The following is a 24,468-nucleotide window of genomic DNA, read 5'->3' on the forward strand; positions in this document are numbered from 1 at the left end:
AGTCGCTCAGCTTCTGAAGTCTAATCCTTCCCCACTGGAACCAACCAGTAGAGTGTCAGACCCTTCCAAAGGGTCAGGACTCTGCTACTGACATAGGATGGGTGGGGCAACGTGTCACAGTGGGGTGGGTGACAATGGTCATTCATGCAGAGTTCCAAGGCTAGATGGATGGCCGAGTCTTCCGTTTGGTGGTAGTCAGTTCAGTGGTTGTGATTCCTGGGCAGTATGAAGGGGTAGTCCCTGTGTTTTATTTTTCTCGCAGATTGAGCTTCCTCTCTGCCCGAGTGTGGCTATGGGAACCTGGGTCCTAAGGCATCAGTCTGATCCCATAACCGCTCATTCATCTGACACACACTGAAACATCAGAAGAGCGCTTATGGATGCCAGGCACTGTTCTAAGCATGAGGGAGACAGAGTGAACAGAACAGCCCAAACACCTGCTATCACGGAGTTTACATTACAGGGTGTGCATGTGAGGACGGGAGGGGTAGCACAACGCAATAAATGAGTACATTTATTTTATTTGGTATGATAAAAAAGAAGAATGCTATGAAGAAACATAGGTGAAGGGGGTGAGAGAAATTCAGTGAGTACTGTTTACGTGGGAAGGAATTGAAGTTTTAAATAGGGTGGTGCAGAGAACGCACTGAGCATTGCCAGACCCAGAAGTGTGGTGTAGATGTGTCAAGAGGCCTGATCAATGGGAAGGAAACCTTAGGTTCTGCTGAGGTGAACACAGAATCCTCAGGCCTCACGGCCAAGGGCAGTAGCAGACAAGGCCCATGGCCACCAGAAGCATGGACCAGCACGCAGCCGAAGGGCCAGCAGGCCCCGGGCACCAGGAGGAGGCGTGAGGACGCAAAGCTCCTCCTTTGCTGCTTTGAGGATACGTAGCTTTTCCTGCAGCTGCCACTATTCTGGGGAAGAAGAGAACTCTGGAGAGGGAGAATCTGTCCAAAATACTGAGAAATTGCCCATAGACATTTTTAACTGGGAAAAGTCCATGATATCTCGAGTTGGCCCCATTGTATTTTCTGCCAACTGCAGTCAGAGCAGGGAGAGGGGAAGATAAAATCAATTGCACTATGTAAAGAATGTGTTCCTGCATACATGAGTCTGTACACTTTGGCCACCTTCTGTACAATTTGTATCTTTTCGCATAAGTCAAGGAAACCTGGGAAGTTTTGAATCTCTACTTCAGGACTGTATTGAGTTGATTTGTGGATCAGAGTGACTTCTTAACTTACTGTAGTTTCTAACAAACTATTTGTACAATTAACGGCCTCTGCTGACCCCCATTACCGTCTCCCTTTATAAAGCCGTACACAGAAGAGTAATTTAGTAACAATTCAGGCCAATGGCCTCTCCCAGGATTTAATGGTAGGGAGAGTTCATTAATCCCAGCTGGTTATATAGCTTTTCCAGGAAATGCCCTACACCATGGTTATCGTAGCTACTAATGGATTGGATAGGGACTTTCACTGGGATAAAAATAAAGCTCTGTCTCCTTTCTAGGGAGCTTTTCTCCTGGAGGGGCTACCAAGGGCAAACCTGTTCGGTCCGCAGAACCCCAAAGCTTGGGACCTTGTGTGGAACGAGGACAAGAGACTGCTATTAGTGAGAATTGCTAAATCAAGGTAGAAACAGGGCCTTGGGGGCAAATGAAGGTCCTTGATGTAAGCATTGCTGCTATTCGAGAGGTGGCTTGATTAACACCCAGTGCAGCATTAGAGCAGCTGTTTTCACCTTGTAACATATTCAAGCCGTGCTGGGCTCTGTGCAGAAGAGTCACTGAGACACATCAGACTGTGCTGCTGCATTGTGGCTGCGAACTCCGGCCTTGGCGTGGCAGTCTGTTGTGAAAACATCCCCTCGTCTTCCAGGCTGGGCACTGGGCACGGCTGCCTGGGCCCAGGCCCTTCCTGCTGACTCACCTGTCGTTTCACTTCCGCAGATTCTGCTTGTGTATGTTTCTAGATGAGCCTGGTTTTGAGGCTTATAACTGCGCAAGACTCTAGAACGTCATTGTAGATCATTGTTTTTTGAATACAGAATCAAATACATGATTTTCCTTATGTCCTTACTTATTTTTAGTTACTATTTTTGTGCAATCTTTAGGCTCATAAAACCTCTTTGAATTCCCTTTTAAAATACTCAGAATAGCTTTCTCAAAAGCAGAAATTTGAAGTGGACTGAAATGTTAAGAAAAATAAGGAACGTACCATTAGTTCCTTCTGCCATTATTTAATATCCAATAAACAACTATGGTAGTTTGAACTGGCAAAATGTGTATGTATTTTCTTTTATAATTCATTGTATTGCTGTTATAATAGCATAAATTATTTAAAAAATGAAAACTCATCAAGGATCTAATCTCAGCAAAACCCTATATTTTTACAAGTTTTCTTCTATTTTTCCTATTGACAAACCATCTTTTGTAGTTATCATAGAATAGATAATACTGTTGTTTGCCTTCTCACTTAATATTTTTCATAAACATTTTCCAGGTTTTTACATACCATATATCATTTCAATCAGCACACGAAATTCTGCTAAGTTGATAATCTTCATAATTTGCCCCTCCACACCCTTCTCACCTGTTTGTCTGTGTACATACCTGTCTCCCCTGGAGTGCCAGGAGAGTGCCCTGTATTAATGTTCTAGGGCTGCTGTAACAAAGTGCTGCACACTGGGTGGCTTAAACAACAGAAGTTTATTTCCTTACAGTTTTGGAGGCTATGAGGCAAGGTGCTGGCAAAGCTGGTTTCCCCTGAGGCCCCTTTCTTTGGCTTGCAGATGGCCGTGTTCTCCCCTGTGTCCTCACGAGGCGTCCCTGTGTGGGTCTGTGTCCTTATTTCCTCTTCTTAAAATGACACCGTCATAGAAATTGGGGATCAACAGAGGTGAGGCTTAGAACCTCACCCCACTGTTTTGAGAGAAATCTTCTGCATCCGTGGATGTTTTGTTGCCCTTGTCTAGCTTGGATCAATGCTTAGTCTATAGGCACAGACCTGATCATCTACATTTGCCCTCTTACAGCACTAAATTATGTTTTCTACCTTTATCTTGCATCTACCTACCACTTCAGCATTTTATTACAATAATAATAATAATAATAATAATAATAATAATAATAATAATAAGGGAGAAATGTGGGATTCACATATAAATCAAGTATAAAAATCAAACGAAAAAAAAATGACACCGTCATAGAGGATTAGGGCCCTCCTTCATGACCTCATTTTAAATTAATTACCTCTTTAAAGACCTTATCTCCAAATACAGTCACATTCTGAGCTACTAGGAATGAGGACTGCAGTATAGGAATTTTAGTGGGACACAACTCAGCCTACAAGAGGTATTCAACAAATGTTTACCTGTGATGAGCATTCAGGCTATTCCCCCACCCTTCCCCCAAGTAGAAGGACTTCAAAGAATAGATTTATATAGTCATTACATTTTTTAGATACAACCAAACTGTCAGATATGTATTTATATTTTTACCATTTTTGGATGTCTTTTAATATATCAGCTTTTAATTTTACATGTGAGGAAAATAAAGACGAGAGACAATAAATGTTTTGCCGCTATTATGTTTCCATTTGGAATGGAGGCTCAAGGTTTTTTTTTTTTTCACAATTTATTCGTTCCTTTATTTCCTGGAACCTCAATGCACACTTGCTTATCTTTTTTGTTTGTTTGGTTTTATTTTGTTACCATTAATCTATAATTACATGCAGAACATTATGTTTACTAGGCTCCCCCATTCACCATGTCCCCCCCACAATCCCCATTACTGTCATTGTCCATCAGCTTAGTAAGAAGCTGTAGAATCACTACTTGTCTTCTCTGTGTTGTATAGCCGTCCCCATGCTCCCCACACATATTATTCATACTAATTGTAATGCCCCCTTTCTTTTTCCCCTGCCCTTATGAGGCTCAAGTTTCTATCATGAATTTTTTTCCCTACTGGAAATTATGCATAGAATACTTTCCCCTCTCATATTATTTATTGTCTCTTTGGCTCATAAAGGCAATATTAAACCTTCTTGGTGAACAATTTCTGCCAAACTTGCCATTGAGAGGTTTTTAATTTTTTTATTAAGGTATTATTGATATACACTCTTTTAAAGGTTTCACGTGATAAAACAATGTGGTTATTACATTCACCCATATTATCGTGTCCCCCATGTACCCCATTGCAGTCACTGCCCATCAGTGTAGTAAGATGCCACAGAGTCACTACTTGTCTTCTCTGTGCTCAGCTGTCTTCTTCATGATCCCCCCTATACCATGTGTGCCAATCATAATACCGCTCAATCCCCTTTTCCCCCATTCCCACCCACCCTTCCTCACTCCTCCCCTTGGTTACCACTAGTCCCTGCTTGGAGTCTGTAAGTCTGTTGCTGTTTTGTTCCTTCAGTTTTGCTTTGTTGTTATACCCCACAAATGAGGGAAATCATTTGGTACTTGTCATTCTCCGCCTGGCTTATTTCACTGAGCATAATGTCCTCCAGCTCCATCGATGTTGTTGCAAATGGTAGGATTTGTTTCTTTCTTATGGCTGAATAGTATTCCATTGTGTATATGTAGCACCTCTTGTTTATCCATTCATCTACTGATGGCCTCTTAGGTTGCTTCCATTTCTTGGCTATTGCAAATAGTGCTGCAGTAAACATAGGGGTGCATATGTCTTTTTGAAACTGAGAAATTATATTCTTTGGGTAAATTCCTAGGGGTGGAATTCCTGGATCAAATGGTATTTCTGTATTTAGTTTTTTGAGGAACCTCCCTATTGCTTTCCTCAGTGGTTGAACTAGCTTACATTCCCACCAGCAGTGTAGGAGGGTTCCCCTTTCTCCGCATCCTCACCAGCATTCGTTGTTCTTAGTCTTTTTGGTGCTGGCCATCCTAACTGGTGTGAGGTGATATCTCATTGTGGTTTTCGTTTGCATTTTTCCCTGATGATTAGTGATGTGGAGCATCTTTTCATATGCCTGTTGGCCACCTGAATTTCTTCTTTGGAGAAGTGTCTGTTCATATCCACCACACATTTTTTAATAGGGTTATTTTCATTTTGGGTGTTGAGGCGTGTGAGTTCTTTAGGCATTTTGGATGTTAACCCCTTGTCAGATATGTCATTTACAAATATATTCTCTCGTACTGTAGGATGCCTTTTTGTTCTGCTGATGTTGTCCTTTGCTGTACAGAAGGTTTTTAGTATGATGTAGTCCTATTTGTTCATTTTTTTTTATTTTGTCTCCCTTGCCTGGGGAGATATGTTCATGAAGAAGTCACTCATGTTTATATTCAAGAGATTTTTGCCTATGTTTTCTTCTAAGAGTTTCATGGTTTCATGACTTACATTCAGGTCTTTGATCCATTTTGAATTTACTTTTGTGTATGTGGTAAGACAGTGATCCAGTTTCATTCTCTTACATGTAGCTGTGCAGTTTTGCCAGCACCATCTGTTGAAGAGACTGTCATTTCCCCATTGTATGTCCATGGCTCCTTTATCATATATTAATTGGCCATATATGTTTGGGTTAATGTCTGGAGTCTCTATTCTGTTCCACTGGTCTGTGGCTCTGTTCTTGTGCCCGTACCAAATTGTCTTGATTACTGTGACTTTGTAGTAGATCTTGAAGTTGGGGAGCAAGATCCCCGCCACTTTATTCTTCCTTCTCAGGATTGCTCTGGCTATTTGGGGTCTTTCGTGGTTCCATATGAATTTTTGAACTATTTGTTCCAGTTCATTGAACAATGCTGTTCGTAATTTGATAGGGATTGCATCGAATCTGTATACTGATGTGGGCAGATGGCCGTTTTGACTGTATTAATTCTTCCTAGCCAGGAGCATGGGATGAGTTTCCATTTGTTAGTGACCTTTTAATTTCTCTTAAGAGTGTCTTGTAGTTTTCAGGGTATAGGTCATTCACTTCCTTGGTTAAGTTTATTCCTAGGTATTTTATTCTTTTGGTGCCATTTTGAATGGAATTGTTTTCCTGATTTCTCTTTCTATTAGTTCATTGTTAGTGTATAGGAAAGCCACAGATTTCTGTGTGTTAATTTTGTATCCTGCAACTTTGCTGTATTCCGATATCAGTTCTAGTATTTTTGGAGTGGAGTCTTTAGGGTTTTTTATGTACAATATCATGTCATCTGCAAATAGTGACAGTTTGACTTCTTCTTTACCAATCTGGATTCCTTGTGTTTCTTTGTTTTCTCTGATTGCCGTTTCTGGGACCTCCAGTACCACGTTGAATAACAGTGGGGAGAGTGGGCATCCCTGTCTTGTTCCCGATCTCAGAGGAAAAGCTTTCAGGCTCTCGCTGTTCAGTATTATGTTGGCTGTGGGTGTATCATATATGGTCTTTATTATGTTGAAGTGCCTGCCCTCTATACCCATTCTGTTGAGAGTTTTTATCATGAATGGATGTTGAATTTTGTTAAATGCTTTTTCAGCACCTATGGAGATGATCGTGTGGTTTTTGTCCTCCTTTTTGTTGATGTGGTGGATGATGTTGGTGGATTTTCACATGTTGTACCATCCTTGCATCCCTGGGATGAATCCCACTTGCTCATGGTGTGTGATCCTTTTGATGTGTTTTTGAATTCGGTTTGCTAATATTTTGTTGAGTATTTTTGCATCTACATTCATCAGGGATATGGGTCTGTAATTTTCTTTTTTGGTGGGGTCTGTGCCTGGTTTTGGTATTAGGGTAATGTCGGGTTCTTAGAATGAGTTTGGGAGTATTCCCTCCTATTCTATTTTTTTGAAAACTTTTAGGAGAATGGGAATTATATCTTCTCTGTGTGTCTGATAAAATTCTGAGGTAAATCCATCTGGCCCGCGGGTTTTGTTCTTAGGTAGTGTTTTGATTACTGTTTCAATTTCTTTGCTGATAATTGATTTGTTTAGATTTTGTGTTTCTTCCTTGGTCAGTCTTGGAAGGCTGTATTTTTCTAGGTCGTTGTCCATTTCTGTACAGCAAATAGCAACATACATCCTTTTTCTGTCTCCATGAATCTTAAATTTATTTATTTATAAAACTTAACATAAATAGCACTGTGGAGTGATATCTCTTTTTGGAATTTATTAAGCTGTGGAATTCTGCACCATGGTGGGCATACGTATAAGGGCAGAGACCGTGTGAGGAAATCCTTCCACTTAGAACGCATATTCTGAAGGTATTAGGCAGATGATCATTGTAGGTAGTGACTCAGCACCTGGGGTAGGAGACTTTATCATCTGTGCTCTTGATGTTCAAACCCAGAGCTGGCCGATGACCCTGTGAAAAATGGGACAGTTTTGCTGTTACCACAGACGTGCCCCCATCTGGTTGGCACTTTGCAGGGGTACAGTATATACCTATGGTAAAGAAACAGCTTCTGAGGAGAGCCTGCATTTGCCATGGAACAGTGCCCTCCGCTGTTTCTGAGGGAGCCATTCAGCCGTAGTCAAATCATGAGGGAAGAGTGCACTGCTCAGAGACAAAGCAAGCTGCTCCTTGTTTGCAATGGTCAAGATACTGGGAGGCCAACTCCTGGCACCTGCAGCCAGTCTCCACTGTAAATATTCAGCAGGAGAATCAAGACAGCCCAGCCACAGCAGCTGACCTCCCCTACATCTGTTCCCAGGCTCTAATCCCACACTGCATGTGAATGCTCTTTTTCTATTTTTCGCTGCAAATACAGAAGAGCCTCCATTAGTTTTGCTCCTTAGCAGAAGGAATTTTTACAACAGTGATTTTAACCATTGAGGCTGACCTTTAGAATAACTTCTGCTTCTCAGTATTATAAAATTAAAGGAGGCACAGTCAATGGCTGCAGTGAAGTAGTCATGTAGAAGAGAACAGCAGTTCACTGTCGGATCAGCCTTGTTTCCTTTCTTTCTTTTTTCCTTCCTTCCTTCCTCCCTTCCCTGCTCCCCCCTCCATCATCATCATCTTTTTAATGAAACCATCTAAAGTTGCCAGAATGTCGTCTACGGGAATAATGTCACATAGAGGAAAATGGTTTTTTTGCTGACTCACTTTACATTCTGGGAACAACGGTTTTTGCTGGTTCTCTCCACTCTCTGAATTCTTATTCTCAGTTTTGTATTCTGGGTGTGACCCTGAATGATATAGTCAACGTTTACCTTTACTTTAACCAACAACAAGGGCAGTTATGGACCTCAAGATGTTATTAGGGATATGTGTCCTTCCTAATAACTTTTGAACTGTTTTCTCAGCATTATTTCACTTAGCTAGAGCAGAGAAAACATAGTGATGAACAATAAAAGATGCATGAAAGGAAAAATTTTTTTGTTTCCTTCAGTGATCTGAAATCAAAATGTGTAAGAATGCTTTTTCTTTCATAATTCTAAGTCTCCAATTCATGAGGGCAGAGGAGTGGATTTCTTGCTCTATCATGTGGCAGGACAGTGGTACATGGGAGCTGGCCATACCTTATCCTCCCCTTGTGCCAAGAACGAAATCTGGTTTAATGAAGCACCTACTAAGGCCACACCTACTGGGCAGAAACTGCCAGATTCTACAGGACCCTAGAAGGCCTCTGCCACTCAGTGTGGGAATAAGCCACGCGAGCAGTGCTGCTCTTTGAGGTGGTGGAGGGTGTTTCCATTTAGGGTGCCAGGTAAAAACTCAGTGACTTGTACGGTCAGACAATGCTTATTTGCACATTACTCTAGTAATTGCCAGGAGAAAAGGATTTTGTTTTCTCTGAGGCCTGAGGTGAAGAAAGAATTTACTCATTCTTGGCAATTTACCAGACTAAGAAAGTTGCTTAATTTTTTTTTTCCATTTGGTTCCTTCTGTTTGAAATATTTATCTGTGGTCCAAGCTGCCTTTAAGCCTTTCATTAAAGGATGACTTTGCTGACACATGATCAGCCTATTATGGGACAGGGATAGGCAATTGACCTCAGCCAATACAGACTCTTTGGTATTTCCTGCTGTAGCTATTGGAAAAGAGTGATTGTGCTGAAGTTGCTAATCTGGTAGTATAGGATTTAGGTTATTGGCAGAAGATTGCCACTTAAAGGAGCAATGCCCATTCAGGGAAAGGAGGGAGAGAGATGAAGCCCTGAGGACACTGGTGAAACTTCTGGATTCAGCCATGCCTGAAACCTCATATTTTTAGTTCCATAGGCAATATCTTTTTTTTAATTTTGCTGTAATTTGGAAGTTAGTTTAAGTTAAGGTCACTTGCCGCTGTAGAGTTCTAATTATCAGTAGTGAGCCATCTGCATTGCAGAGGTCCAGTCTCTTACATTTTTAAGATTAACTAGAAGTATTGATGGACTCTAACTTTGTTTAGCATCGGTGACATTATTCTGAAAATGGTCTACTTTGTTTACTATTTCATACTATTTAGCTTATCCTATAGCCACTGAAATCTATTGACAGAGCTGTTGACTGGGCAAGGTTGATCTTGGAAAGGCAACATGGGAGGAAAGGTAATCCGTAGGCAAACCTCAAGGGAAAAACTGAAGAAAACATCTTCCCTCTACAAGTTCCACCATCTCCTAGTGCACACAGTCACGTACCACTTGCCTTCTTTTTCCAAGGATGTTTGGGGGTTAGTGGGGCAACAAGTCCTCAGTCCGAAGTGTGAGGGACGCAGAGAGGAAGCTCCTTAGCCTCCACAAGGTGCTCCTGCTCAGTATCCTGGGTAGTATGTCGATGAGGAGATCTGGATTTATGAAGCTTATGTGGAAAAACAGGTAGCCCAGCAGTGTGATGAAAAATAGGGTGATGAAAAAGAGAAATAGAAAAATCCTGAAAAGAGAAAGCCAAGAAACTGTTAGCCAGATGTTAGACAACCAGGAACAGACCAGTAAGTCATACCTAAATGCACACCTGGTTCCTTCTTGATATTCAAATGTCTCCCACTAAATCTTGTCTCCGTTCCCAGCAACCCCTTGTAAATGTGGTCCTTCCCTAGTGCTGGCTTGCTAGTTACTGTCTTCCATCACTGTGTTTTATTTTCTTTTAGTATTTATCATTATCTGAAATTATCTTGTGAAGTAGTCACACTGATTTATACCCCACTAGCAGAGTATACATTTCTGTGGGTCTACACCCTCTCCAACACTTACCGTCAGATTTTTAAAGTTTCACTAATCAAATGGGTGTAAAGTAATTTCTCATTATGGACTTGATTTGTATTTCCCTGAGGAACAGTGATGCTGAATATCTGTGCATAGGTTTATTGGTCTTCTGTGTTCCTTTTGCCCATTTATCTACTAGGTTGTTTGAGCTTTTCTTACTAAATGGTAAAAATTCTTTATATGTTCTTGATATGAATCCTTTTCCATGTGTACTTTGAGTAACTTCCCTCTACTTTCTAAGTTAACAATTGAAAAGTTAACAATTTTTAATCAAGGCTAGTTTATCAACCTTTCCTTTAGTTAGAATCAATCCTTTTTATGTCGTGTTAAAAATCCATGCCCTATACCAAGGTCTGAAAGATACTTGTATCTTCATTGAGAGTTTGTAGCATTTAAAAAATATGTTCACAAATTCTTTGATACTCCTCTCATTATGAGATTTCCCTTCATTGGGATGTGGACTGGACTTAATGGCTCATTTCTAAAGAATACAATATTGTGGAAGTGACGTGACAGTGTGTGACTTCCTAGACTAGGTACTAAAGACACTACAGCTTCTTCCTTATTCTCAGGAGAAAACCAGCTGTCGTATTGGGAGCCTTCACAACCAGCCCTGTGGAGACGTCCATGTGATGAGGAACTGAGAGATCTCTGCCAAAATCCAGCAAAAAAGCCAGTGTGAAATAGGTCCTGTAGCACCAGCCAAGCCTTCTAATTACTGTAACTTTGGCCAACATCTTATCTGTAGCCTCACAACAGACCCTGAGCTAGAAGTACCCAGCTAAATGACTCAAAGATTCCTGACTCACAGAAACTATGGGATGATGGATGTTTATTACTTGAAACTAGTAAGTTTTTGGGTAATTTGTTAGGTGGGAATAGATAACTCATGCTGAATTTTAAAGATTCCTTTCTTTCTTTTTGTGGACATGTAAGTCTTTAACACATTGGGCTTGCTTTTTATATATGCTGAATGTTAGTGATCTGATACCATTTTTTGTCTTATTTGGATAACGTTTGTCCCTACCATATTTTTGAACAATTCTTCCTTTCCCCTATGACATATAATTATTGTTACATATCAAAGGTCTAAATGTGCACTGTTTCTAAGCTTTTTTTTCGTTCCATTTCATTGTTCAGTTTTCCTAGTCTGGTCCCAATAGCACACTATCATAATTATTGTAGCTTCATAGTAAGTTCTGATATCTGAAATGGCATATTCCCCACCTCTTACTTTTCTTTAAAATTTCCAGGTTATCTCTGACCCTTTACTCCTCCAAATATAGTATATTTTAGAATCATTTCATTCAATTGCATGAAACATCTTTTGGGGAGTTTGATTGGAATTGAATTGACTATTTCTCCACTGGAGATAACTGATACATTTCTGGTATTAAGGCTTCCTATCCATGATCATGGTATTTCTCTTCTTTCATTCATGATACTTTTAATATTTCTTAATACATTTCTCTAAATTTCCCTATGGTGGTCTTGATTTCTTCTTTAAATGATGAATTTTTTTGCCCTTGTTGTGTTACTATGATTTGCACGAGCAAACCTCCACTGTTTCCTTCCTACATTAACCTTATCCGGCTGTTCTGGGCTGCCTCCAGCCCCAGGACAAATTCATTACCACTTGCACTCAGTAGTCAGAGAGAACCCCTTCCCCACCAGTTCTCTGAAGTTTTTCTCTAGAGTTGATCTTAGAGCCCGGATCCAGGATCCATTCTAGTCAAGTATCTTAGAATTAGAATCAGAAGCCCTTTACAAACCTCCTTCCTCCTTCCTACAAATCTCCTTGAAGCTGGATACAATATTCATAAGGAGGTTGTGGGTGACATTCCCAGGGAAAATCTTAGGAATAACCAACTTTTTAATCTCTTGAGTTAACAACCAGCCTACCCGTGCCTCACAGAATGGTCGAGTAAAACAAGAGGAAAGGTGTTTGTAGTTTGGTGATCTAAACTTGTACATTCTCCTCCAGATTACCAACTGAAGGCAGACAGCCCTTGGGAGTCCACATGGGCGAATCCATGCTGGGCACTGGTGTTAAAAGTATAGGTGAAGGCAGTTGTAGGATTTCTAGGAAAAATTCTACTAGTTGTTCCAGAACACTATATTTAGGGACACCAAAATATGTAGTACTTCATTTACCTTGTATGAAGGGATATCCCCCTTAAGCCAATATTCTAGACCATTGGAAATTACCTTTAAACACCAATAATTTTATGTTAATCATTTTGATGGAACTCTTTCTAAATCATATTTTATACCACTTTGAATATATGTTTCTCTATGCCTTCTTAAACAGATTATATTGAACATAATTTGACCTTTTCTTGAAAATGCAAGGACTTCATGAAAACAGATCTTTGCTGTCACAGTGATTCCTTCAGAACTAATATGCACTCAGTTGTTTGAATCTTGAGTTCTTAGGCTAACAAATATTTTTGAGCAATTATGATGTGCTGGATACTGTTAGGTGCTTTATCTTTTTTTCACAATCATTTTCTCTTTTATCTGTTATTAGGCAGCAGTATATTGCATTTAGAAGTTCTCTCCCTATGTATGTATATATTTTTCATCTCAGTGGTAAAGAGTTGACATTGTAACAAGGTTTGAGGGAGGCATGTGTCATACAATAGGGTGAAAACCCAATCACTATGCTTATGAACCCCATTTCTAATCTACTGATTCTACTGGGGATCCAGACACATCAAATGAATTCTGATTGTTAAGGGAAGAGGGAGGAAATGTGAGATTTGCCTCATGTCTTTTAGGTGATAACATTCCCATTTGTGATTACTGCTCGGCTGTTGGCTGCTAATACTGGAAAATGAGATTAGTAATTGCCTTTCGGCAAGAAGTCATAGCATTAGAACTGAGAAATGTGGTCACTGATGACACTAGTTTGTTGACTCTGTGTGTGTGTGTGTGTGTGTGTGTGTGTGTGTGTGTGTGTGTGTGTGTGTGTGTGTGTGTGTGTGTGAGAATGTGTGAATGTGTATACAAGGTTCTCCTTGTCGTCTGCAGGATGGCTAGTAGATCTCCCAGTGTTCAGGAAGTTTGCTCAAAGATATTTACTTGCCTTTTACAGAGCCATATTCCCTTCTTTTGGAGAGAATTGTCCTGGGAGAAGAAGAAAGGACATTGATAAATAAGCAGTTTCATCACTGTCAAGTAATATTCAGTGAGCCATTAGTTATATGTTATGTTTAGATACCATACAAATTTTTTTCATAAACAGATGAAATTTTCAAAGACAGTGTATATACATATATATTCATATATATGTATGTGCATTATTTATATATACATACACACACACACACACACACACACATATATATATATATATACACACACTTAGATATTTCTATATACTTTTGTATCACCTCCTTATATATACTGATAGGAGTAAAGGAAGGCATAGAAACGTAACGTCTGTTGCCCAAGGTTATACAGCTAGTAAGTGATAGGGCCGGGCCTGAAGCCTGGACCTCTGCGAATCCACATTCTGGGCTCTCATAACTCTTTGCTTACCTTCACCTCAGCCAGCAACCCTTAGAGGAATGAACAAGCTATGGACACCACAGAAATATATTCTGAGATAAGTTTTAGAATGTATAAAAATGGAAAGGTGAAGATATATCCTGAATTTCTGTGACATTTCTTTTACAAAATATTTCCTTAGTTATTTCATTTTCCTTTTAACTTCCTTGGGAGATAAAAAGATGGAGGAATTAAGATCCTATTTTAAAATTGTGTAAATAAGGCTCATAGAATTGGAATCAGGAGAAACTGTGTGTTTTACACATTTGGTTCTATAGCTTGAGTCCGATGAGGTGAAGCGCCCTCTGATCAGCGCTCAGGGAGCATCTCTGTAAGGACGGCTCAGACTCAGGGCTCGGGACCATCATGGGACTCTGGTAACCCTGATGAACACGCTCTGTTTTTCCTCTGATGGGTAGTCAGATGAATACTTTGATGAACCATTGGGGGTAGATGAGGGGACATATCAGAAAGTATGCTAAGCCTCGTCCTAGAGAGGGGGGGTCCAGTTAATTTCAGGGTCCAGTTAATTTTTTTGCTGAGTGGAATATGCAAGAGAGGGGCCAGAATAACTTGCTCAGGACCATTGGAGTCATGGTCACTGTGGGCATGTGTGACATATACCCGAACATCTAGATGACCCCAGGGACAATGGTGTATTATTAATGTTTGCTTTTTGGGAAAAGAAGACTTCTTTTTTTTCTGAGGTTATCAAGACCATATATTTCATGCCAAAAAATTTCTGGTGAATGTCAGTCAACCTTGCCTCTTAAACCAATATGCATTACAAAAATAAAGTTAAATAAAAGTTTATCTTTTAGTCCTGTGAACTTGCTGCCCCAAAATGCCAAACAGGCAAAGAGCCGTGATGCTCTGCATCCAATTCGATGTCCTTCTGACCTTTACATATGTGCTGGTGACATCACGATGTTAAATATGAGTAGTCTTGGAGCTTTGTCATAAAGAAGTGATGACTTCTTATGTTAACTCATGGGGCATCTCTGATCAGATAGTGACAGATAACCCTGGTGCTTTGTGTTTTGAAAGATTCGGGACCATGTTGGGATCACCTGGAAAGAGTTCTGTGATTGCAGGAGGTGGGCGGTGTGGTATATGTGTCATATATTAGCCTCTTCTCTGTAGAGTATTATACCCTCAGTTAATGTTCCTTCTTGCTTGCATTCTGAACCTTCTGAGGTCTTAGACTAGTTTCTACGAGGATATGTCATTTACATGTTTTCTTTGTTTCAGGTTTTAGGTTGGAATGCTTTGAAATTACATCTAGTACTCATCTTAGAAAATGCACATGGGAAGATTTGTGTATGTTTCGTGGCTTATAGTGTTTTGAAAACTCTGACAGGCAGTGGCACTGAGTGAGAGGACACAGGGTGGAACACTCACCTTATTATTTTGGCTGTTGTATTTTTTTGCAGAGCTCATGCTCAAGACTTTTGATCTAGGGGGAAATGAATGAGATAGGGGTTGAATAAAGTACACTCAAATATTCATACTACATAATGATTATTTAAAAAGTTTTACATTCTAAAGCTGTGCTGTCCACTATGGAAGTCAGTGGCTACATGTACCTGTGAACATTAAAATTAATTAAAATAAAAAAAAAATCAGTTCCTCAGTCACACTACCATGTTTCAGGTACTCAGTAGGTGGCAACTGGCTACTATTGGATGGCACAAAGTTTTACTGGGCAGCTCTGTTCTAGAAACTGAGCTTAGCACTGAAGCCATACTTCAGAATTCCAAGAGCAGGTACCCTGTGGCCCTCCCAGGCCGCAATGCATACCAGGGCTGTTTAGAGGCGCTATGAAGTTTGGGTCTCTTTACCTCGATCCCAAGATTCTAAAATATTTAATAAATATAAGTACTTCTTGACTAAGTTAAGATGTAACTTCTAAAAAGGGGCCAAGAAATGGGAGTGAGATTTTTTACTTTGTTTTCTCACCATTTCAATTCTAGACAAACTCAGAAAGGAGGGGCTTTTGTCTTACCATTTCTAACCTCTAATGGTCACAGTTTAGTAGTTAATATAGCGTACAGTTTGAGTTTTGTAATATGATGGCCTTCGTGTGTCTAGAGGTTAGTTTCATACCTATCTTATATGGCTTAGTCTCTATGTTTTTGGGGAAATGAGGGTGGTATTAGTTTAAAGGGCTTTTCTGTGAAAGTAGGAATGTCCTACTCATCAGAGTGCCTGACCACCAGCCCTTTTAAAATCAGATGTTCCTGCCCTTAATATAAACCTGAATAATTGAACATGTGATAGAAGCATGAAGGGAGATATGTTTCTATGGTTTTTTAAGAAGGATGGAACAAGGACCTCCTTTTTGATGTTGGTGTGGTTTAGTGGGAGTCAAACAATCGCTAACAGAAGGGAGAGAGATGTGGTGTTGGGGCTCACTCAGTCCCACGTAGGAATTGGTCAGAGGAATGTTTGCTCTGACCCAGGCTGAGCTGGAGTTACCACTAAAACCAAGGAGTTCCTTTTTTTGTCGAAACTCACACTTCTCTCTCAAGGAGCCGCATCTCTGCTTCTTCTTCTGTTTTCCTCCAAGTTTCCTGGTACTTCTTCCCAGAGAAATAAAAGAAGCCGCAGTTACTAATTAGAAGCCTTACACTTTTTCTAATCATAAGAAGCATGTGTTATTACGTGGTAACATGAATGCTTGGTCTCCTTCTCCAGCCCCGACACCCACCACCACTCCTGGTCACTCGCTGTACTTCCTACCTTCCCGGCAGGTCCCTGGGTATTTGGCGTCATGAAAGGAAAAGTGCTCATTATGAATTTAAGAGCACAGAGGTCAGGAGACCAGGGCTGTAACGGAATGATATTGGTGGTGGGTTGTCAGGGACCCAAAGTCTCTTTGTAATGCCACTTTGAAGAGTTAATCTTGTCCTAGAAAGTGTTCTTGGAAAAGCCTGGTTTCATATTATCCTGTCTGTACCTTACAAACCCTTTTGTGTCCCATTACCGAGAAACTGTACCTTAATGCAGAAGACCTGATCTTTGCAGAGCTGGGCCACATGTGCATAGTCTTCCATTATCTGGGAAACCAAAATTCAGTCTTAAATTTCTTTCAGGAAATTTCTCTAAGAACAAGAGTATACTTGTTTCCTCCTAAATCCCAGACCCTAAATGTAGTTTTCTAATTGTTCTAAATATGTTTTTGCTGTATATATGAACTCGTTTTTTTTTTTAGGATAGATAAGCTTTATTTTGGGGGGGATTTTATTTTGGGACAGTTGGGAGAAGAATAGATACTAATTTGTTGAAGATACAGATATGGAACATATCCTGTAAAAATTATTGAAGAGAAGGAAACCTAGGAGACTGCATTCATCTTCCTTTCCTTCATCCCCTCCCCAACCCCATAATGGTTCTGGATCTGGAGCCTTATTATGTGTAACTCAGTCATTTGCAGAATGTATTGCATCGTCTAACTGAACATCAACTTTTCCTTCCTCTGGGAGAAGTAATACTGAAATTACTACCATCACCTTGGCCAGTTCCTTCTCTTGGTCGGCACAGGAAGCTTCCAGCTGTTGTAACTTAACCTACAGAAAGGGAAGGAGATGGATAACTCAAGGTGCAAGCAGGATTCCATTCTGAAATGCTGTCTCAAAGGTTACCTGACAGGTGGTTGACATGCATCAGGTATGATGTCAGATGTCTTTTTAATGGGGGAGAGTCCAACCATGCAGCGTCCTTCTGGTGAACCTGCCCTTCTACACTCCCAAGCCCTTAGCATTCATCAGGGCTCCACTCACGCTTAAACTACAATTCTTAGCTTCCTTCCTTCTTAGCTATTTCTCTTAGGGAAAACATCGATCTTGAAAAACTTCACTCTTCTTTTTCCTTTTATATGCTTACTGCTCACTCCTTTTTTGCTCCCCATATTCCCTGTTCCTTCTTTTCCTTCCTTATTTGATGAAATCCTATGCTATATTGGTCACTACGTTGGAGTGATGGGCAGAAGGCCATGAGAGTAGAAAGGGTACAGCGGTGAACAGGATTGAGAGTCAGAGTCTCTGCCTCTCAGAGCTGACATTCTAGTTGGGGACATGAACAGATAAGTCAACATGATAATGATAAATGCTATGAAAGAAATACAAACAGAGAAATGTAGTGATAGCGATGGCATGAGAGCTATCATAGCTGAAGTCCTGTCTGATGAGATGATACTGGGTTGAAATCTAAATGGTAAATATTAGCCAAATGGAGATCTGGAAGAAATACGCCCCATGCAGGGTTGCAGCAAGAGCCAAGACTGTGAAAGAGCACATATTTAGTGTGTATGTGGAAGTTATGTGGCTGGAGCATGGGGACACACCTGGGAAGGAGAAGATGAGGTGGGGAAAGGTTGACCTGGGTGAGATTATGTAGGGCCTTGTGGCTTCTAGAGTTTGGTTCCGTATTTTAATTGCAGTGAGAAGCCAGGTGTGAACTCGAAGTAGTAAGGACATAATCTGATTTGTGTTTTTAAAGAATAAGTCTTTTCTATGTGTGAAAAGTAGACTAAGGGTAAGAGCAGAAGCAGGAAGACCAAGAGGCTGATTTGGCATCCAGGCAAGGGCTGATGGTGGCTTGCAGAAGGGTAATGTAGCCGAGGAATAGATGTGCTCGGGGGATATTCCCTCGTTAGAGCAGACAAGCCTGCGTTTTTCCTTCCTTCCACTTTTAGCTCTACTGTTCCCACTTTGATCTAGTACCATTGTTTCACATCTGAAGACTTCTAACAGTTCCTTTCCTCTTCAGTCAATTATACCCAGGGCCAGAGAGCCAGATGTGCTAAGGGCTGTATCTTGAGGACGGTGGTCTGAGACACAAAGAGGCGCAGCAGGCCTACCATTAAACTGATGAGCTGATTGCCAGGATGTAAGAACAGAAGCAAGAGATGCTATGGATTTCATAGAATTAGAGAAATCACTTGAGAATTCTACAGCGCATGTAGGCAAATGGGAGTAATCTAAAGGGTCAGTAATGCTTTAGAGTTCTTTGGAGGTGGGCTAATAGCTTCTGGGAAAATAATGGCCATTGTTGTGACAATACCTGGAACTACCTATAGTCTTCCTGCTCAGCTGAGGTGACACAGCATCACCAGACTTAAAGCCTTGCCATGGGCTCTGCTGGGCTGCTGTCAAGAAAACTTGTTTTGAGCAGAAGGAAGCCAATGCACTTAGTTATACGGCAAGGCTAGTCAAGGGGCTTCATAAGCCTTTCTAACCGGAGCCCCAAGTTTATCCTGAAGCACATGCAGGCTCCACATTTCTTCCTTTCCAGATACATTTCCTGGACAGGCATGGCCAAGCAAGCTGTTTGGGTGGCTTTGGACTTCCTGTTTTGTGTGTGTTTTTTTTGTGGCCATCAGTACTAACTTGGCTGACAGGAAATAGGGAATTCTCTATTTTTCACTTTGTATTTCTATTTTCAGTGTGTCCATATCTGCAGGGCCTCCACAGACGTAGTATGGGCTTAAGTGTGAGCTTAAGAAGCTAAAGAGAAATAAGGCAGGGGAAGATGGAATTCTACAGAAAATATCAAGTAAGAATTGTACCTGCTTTCTGAATAAAAAAATAAGTCCACCTTTTTGCATCTTTGATCAGATGGATTGTGGTTGTGCCCAGGTTTTTATCTTTGGAACACAATTAGAGAAATGCTAAGCAATGTATGATGATGCACTCAGCAGGTAGAGGTCACTAAATATTAGGGTGATAAATTGAATGAATCCTTTTCTGGATGGGAGTCAGTGATAGAGTGTGTAAATTACCTAGCACACAGTAGATTTGACAAATCCTAGCTCTGCTCTATGAATTCATACATTTGCCTCAGCTAGACTTTTAAATAATCACGTTAAATATGTGACATTTCAAGGTTTTACTCTTCAAAAAAAGGAGAGTTAAAAATGCACAATTTCATTCAGTTTTTCAAACTGAGGCTGGAAGGGGCTGATTAAATTGCCCAACTTCATATACCTCACTAAGTGCTGGGACCAGGATATAAACTAGGGACTTCAGTGTGATATATGCATTGTGCAATTGTGTTCTGCTCTTCCTAAAGGAAGAGAAACAAAATATATGGCTTCAGAGTGAAATTCCTTACCAAGGGCAGAAAAGAATTCAGTACTCAGTAGTCTAGGCTTAAGTCTGACATGGGCTAAAACTACAAAGAATTTATCCCAGTTTTGATAGTTGTTTCCACCTAAAAGCTTGCTTCCTGGTTATGTAACCCAAACCCACTCAAGATTGCTTTTTCGTTTACCTTTGAGTCTTCTAGTGGTCCCTTTAGATGGCCTTGTTCACACTTGGTTTCCTTTTGCGATTTCCTTGTAAGCTATGATTTTAAATAAATACATATTTCAAATAAAAATACATCAAATAAAAAATTCTAGAAGACAAGCACACTGTTTGGTGTGTAGAAACAATAACATGGCCTTGGTAAAGCTGCCAGGAGATTGTCCCTTAATGGATACTTGGTGCCCTTGGAAACATCTTTATTCTACCTCCGTCTTCTTCTCACTAGTGTCGGCCACCAAAGCTAGGGTCTGCACAAGCAGGAGGACTTCCCTGAACCCTGTGCCATTCCAGGCTACAGAGGGCTGCAGGCGGGGGTCAGAAAGTAGGGCGATCATAGGAAACCCGCTGTATTTTGAGCAGCAGTTGAGGTAGAGTGAATGCCTGGATAAGGAAAGGGGAAGCCCTTGGGATTTAAGTATTTTAAAAGGTCTGTTGAAAATAAAATTAACCTTTCACCTTCCGACAAAGTGTCAGTGGATTCCATTTTCTTGTGATAGAATGAAAAACCCATGGGATCACCAAATAGCCCAAATGTCGCACCCACTGCCTTCACCTCATGCTTGCAGGGGAAGTCCATGGCATTCAGGTACGAGGCTCAGCCTCAGGAGAGTGGGGCAGGGGTAGAACCCGCCCCCCAGCACAAACTTTTCTGACACGTGGGATCCTCTATGATCATTTTCCCTCCCTTGTGTCTTTGACAGCTGGAGCCGCTGCGGGGAACGTGGGGAAAACTAGAGCCCCAACCCACCTTTTTTTGAAGGTCTCTTATACCGTGCACCAGAGTCTCATTTTTCCTTTCCTGTTGAGAGAAAGAAGCAGAGCATAGGTGCGGAGCTCCCTGCTGCCACCCACCTTTATTCAGCTGATTGTTCTCCTTTTCACCAGGTGCTGTTTCCCTGCAGTAACTCTACCTCACTGCTACTGTCAGGTAGAGGACCTGTGGTTTGATTTCCACATATGTATGTGTATACCAACTCACCAGGATAGACATGCCCACATGCAGGGCTTCCCAATATTGAATATTACCAAAGATACTGTGCCACTGACACATATTTTACCATGACTTTTGACTATTCTTTGCATGTAAAAAAGAGACGACTAGCTTATCTGATGACTAATGAGAGACAAGCTGAGGAATAAAACCTATCAGATGGTTCTTCCCAGCTCCTTGCTTACAAGTCTGGCGATTTCTTCTTCCCGGTCTTGCAAAGTTCTTTCCCTTTCCACGGTGGTACTGTTCTCCTTCTCCCACTCATCATCTTTCAGGTCTTGAGTCTGAGTGATCTCACTTTCCAGCCTGAATGACACAAGCACATAGTGTGAGGAACAGACAGCTTCAGAACTGGAAAAACACATCTATCAGTTTTAAGGGTTCCTTCAGGGTCAGTAAATATGGCTCTCAAGTTGGAAGCCCATTTTTCCTGGGTCCTTACCATCATAATCACTTCAAAGGCAGGAAAAAAAATCACTTCAACGTTTGACCTGAGTCCTGAGTCAAACACCCTAGTGTTCTTTCAGCTCAGGTGAATATCATCCAGTCTTTTAAGAATCTCTTTGAAACTTGCTGTAATTCCGGGTTTGAGCCACAGAAAATGCCAAAGAATGAAGAAGGAACTGCTACATAAGATAGAGGTGTCTAGAGCAAGTGGGAAAATTCAGGTTTGTCTCTTCTCCTCTATCCCATCCCTTGGATTGGGAACTTCCCTCAAGAAAACCCAGCACTCACCTCTGTATTTCTTCTTCTTTCTTGTGGATTTGGAGAAGAAGTTCCTGATTTGCCTCATCTGTGATTTGCAGGTCTCTTTCAAGGTCTGTGTTCAGACTTTCTAGGTTCCTATTTGACTGGGTCAGTCTTAAGATCTCCAACTCCTCTGACCTATAGATTCAGCCCACGAAAGGAACAAGGGCCAGTTATCTCAGGGTCAGGGATCTTTGGGCCAGAAGGGATATCTAGGAGACCTGTGATTCAGCAACCTGGCTGTTTCTGGGAGCACACCTTTCCTTTTTCATAGGAAATTGTATTTCTTAATCATGCCCTTACAGTTTGTTTCAGTAATTCTGAACTCCGTGAGCAAGAGGATTTTCCCAGGCTTTCTTGATCAAAGTGCTCAGTGTAATAGTGCACCTCCTCCCTGGTTCCAGGAGAAGATTGTTTCCTTAATAGCCTCTTGTGTTGGAGAGAATGGTTTCTCAGGAAAATGGTGCACAAAATCTGCTCACGAAATACACTTCCATTGAGTATTTTCATCCAGGCACCTGGCACATCACTTAGAGTTGGTTCCTGCCTTATGCCGCAAGAGCTCTCCACGAGCAGATGGGGCTTCTGTTTCTCCCTCCCTCCTCCCATCTCAAAACTTCTCCATTGTCTGCTACAAAGCTTGAGAATCTACCACGGGAGTCACTCCACTGAGTACACACAGATATGATCCAGGCATTCACTTTCAAGAATACAAACATCTTTTTTGAAGTAAATTTGATTGTAATAATGGTAATACCTCAGTGGTTTAGAAAGGGTACCTGGCAAATGGGAAGCTCTCAGTAACTTTTTTTTGTTGTTGTGTGTCAGTTAATTGCTTTCTCTTTGAACCTATAAACTGGGGATAAAGTGTGAGGGAGAGGTCTTTTGTTTTGAGTGGGAATGAGGAATGATTTTGGCAAAGTAAGTCCTTCCTTGGAAGGGCTGATTGGATGCAGGATTTATAACAGTTGTCACTTCAGGAGGACATGGAGTGCTTGGGGTGTTGTCAGCAGGGGGTTGGATAGACAGGAGCGTAGGAGGGAGTGTGGGGGGGGGGGAGATGAGGGAAGTCATGCAGCGCAGACCTGCTTCACACCTTGGTCCTTGGATGTGGCTTTGCATAATCGTGATACTTACTCGTGATCTAGCTGATCCTCCTCGGGTTCTTCCATTGTAGATTCCCTAAAATACCAGCAGAGATGATCGGATGAATTGGGGAAATGTGCCCATTTATGAAACACAGAGTAACTAGCCAAGTGTCCCTAAGTATATGGACAAAATTAAGTCAACTGATTTCCTCCCTCCAACCCCCCAGGTTTTGGCCATGACAAAACCCAGCCCTTTGATTCTTCTGTCCCTCATCTGACTGTAACTCAGATAAGGATACAGTGAGGATACAGGGATAATGCTGGAAAATTCAGTGTGTGTCCATGCGGAGATGGTTCTCTAGAACAAGAACCCTTTCAAACTATGCTCCAGGTAATTAGAATCAATAAAGGTCATCCCTTCGTCTTAAGTCCCTTTTTGCTCCGTGGCCAGTTGCTTTCCTTAAGGCCCCCTGGGCATGAGTGTAGGTGCATGACCGCCCTGAAAAGTGATCTTTCTGGCCTCTAGCCAGGACTCTGTAAGGATCATCAGATATTAAGATCTTTAGTATTAAACAGGGCTCAGAAAAACCAAGCAGAAGTAGATAATTTGGTTCATTCTGTACCTTAGTTCCCTTTTTATCTCCAAGTCTTCAATAAACTCTGTCCCCCTTCTGTAAATGGCTTCCTGATTCTACCTTAGTCGCTCAGCTTCTGAAGTCTAGTCCTTCCCCACTGGAACCAACCAGTAGAGTGTCAGACCCTTCCAAAGGGTCAGGACTCTGCTATTGACATAGGATGGGTGGGGCAGCATGTCACAGTGGAGTGGGTCACAATGGTCATTCATGCAGAGTTCCAAGGCTATGTGGGTATATGAGGAGATGGTTCTCTAGAACAAGAGCCCTTTCAAACTTTGCTCCAGGTAATTAGAATCAATAAAGGTCATCCCTTCGTCTTAAGTCCCTTTTTTCTCCGTGCCCAGCTGCTTTCCTTAAGGCCCCATGGGCATGAGTGTAGGTGCATGACCGCCCTGAAAAGTAATTTTTCTGACCTCTAGCCGGGACTCTGTAAGGATCTTCAGATTTTAAGATCTTTAGTATTAAATAGGACTCAGACAAACCAAGCAGAAGTAGATAATTTGGTTCATTCTGTACCTTAGATTCCTTTTTTTCTCCAATTCTTCAGTAAACTCTGTCCCCCTTCTGTAAATGGCTTCCTGATTCGCCCTTAGTCGCTCAGCTTCTGAAGTCTAATCCTTCCCCACTGGAACCAACCAGTAGAGTGTCAGACCCTTCCAAAGGGTCAGGACTCTGCTACTGACATAGGATGGGTGGGGCAACGTGTCACAGTGGGGTGGGTGACAATGGTCATTCATGCAGAGTTCCAAGGCTAGATGGATGGCCGAGTCTTCCGTTTGGTGGTAGTCAGTTCAGTGGTTGTGATTCCTGGGCAGTATGAAGGGGTAGTCCCTGTGTTTTATTTTTCTCGCAGATTGAGCTTCCTCTCTGCCCGAGTGTGGCTATGGGAACCTGGGTCCTAAGGCATCAGTCTGATCCCATAACCGCTCATTCATCTGACACACACTGAAACATCAGAAGAGCGCTTATGGATGCCAGGCACTGTTCTAAGCATGAGGGAGACAGAGTGAACAGAACAGCCCAAACACCTG

General features: G+C 41.4%; 2 protein-coding genes and 1 pseudogene across 7 annotated transcripts in view; 1 reads left to right on the plus strand and 2 right to left on the minus strand.

Annotated features, from left to right (window-relative positions):
• ZNF609 (zinc finger protein 609) overlaps positions 1–24,468 on the plus strand; it is a 299,633-nt gene that overhangs the window by 124,987 nt on the left and 150,178 nt on the right. The window lies entirely within an intron of this gene.
• Positions 7,157–23,991, minus strand: LOC140843188 (transmembrane and coiled-coil domain-containing protein 5A-like). The gene is made up of 13 exons (XM_073211994.1): positions 23,426–23,991; positions 22,852–22,896; positions 21,703–21,852; positions 21,153–21,273; positions 20,725–20,775; positions 19,942–20,013; positions 17,181–17,237; positions 16,668–16,727; positions 16,186–16,250; positions 15,070–15,124; positions 13,205–13,245; positions 9,553–9,784; positions 7,157–7,292 (listed from the first exon to the last, which is right to left on the minus strand). Exons 2-12 carry the CDS (start codon positions 22,884–22,886, stop codon positions 9,586–9,588), a joined length of 906 nt encoding a protein of 301 aa, XP_073068095.1. The 5' UTR covers positions 22,887–22,896; positions 23,426–23,991; the 3' UTR covers positions 7,157–7,292; positions 9,553–9,585.
• On the minus strand, positions 12,699–12,811 carry LOC140843315 (small nucleolar RNA U13; annotated as a pseudogene).

This window comes from Manis javanica, chromosome 8, assembly GCF_040802235.1.
Source record: "Manis javanica isolate MJ-LG chromosome 8, MJ_LKY, whole genome shotgun sequence".
Lineage (NCBI taxonomy): Eukaryota > Metazoa > Chordata > Mammalia > Pholidota > Manidae > Manis > Manis javanica.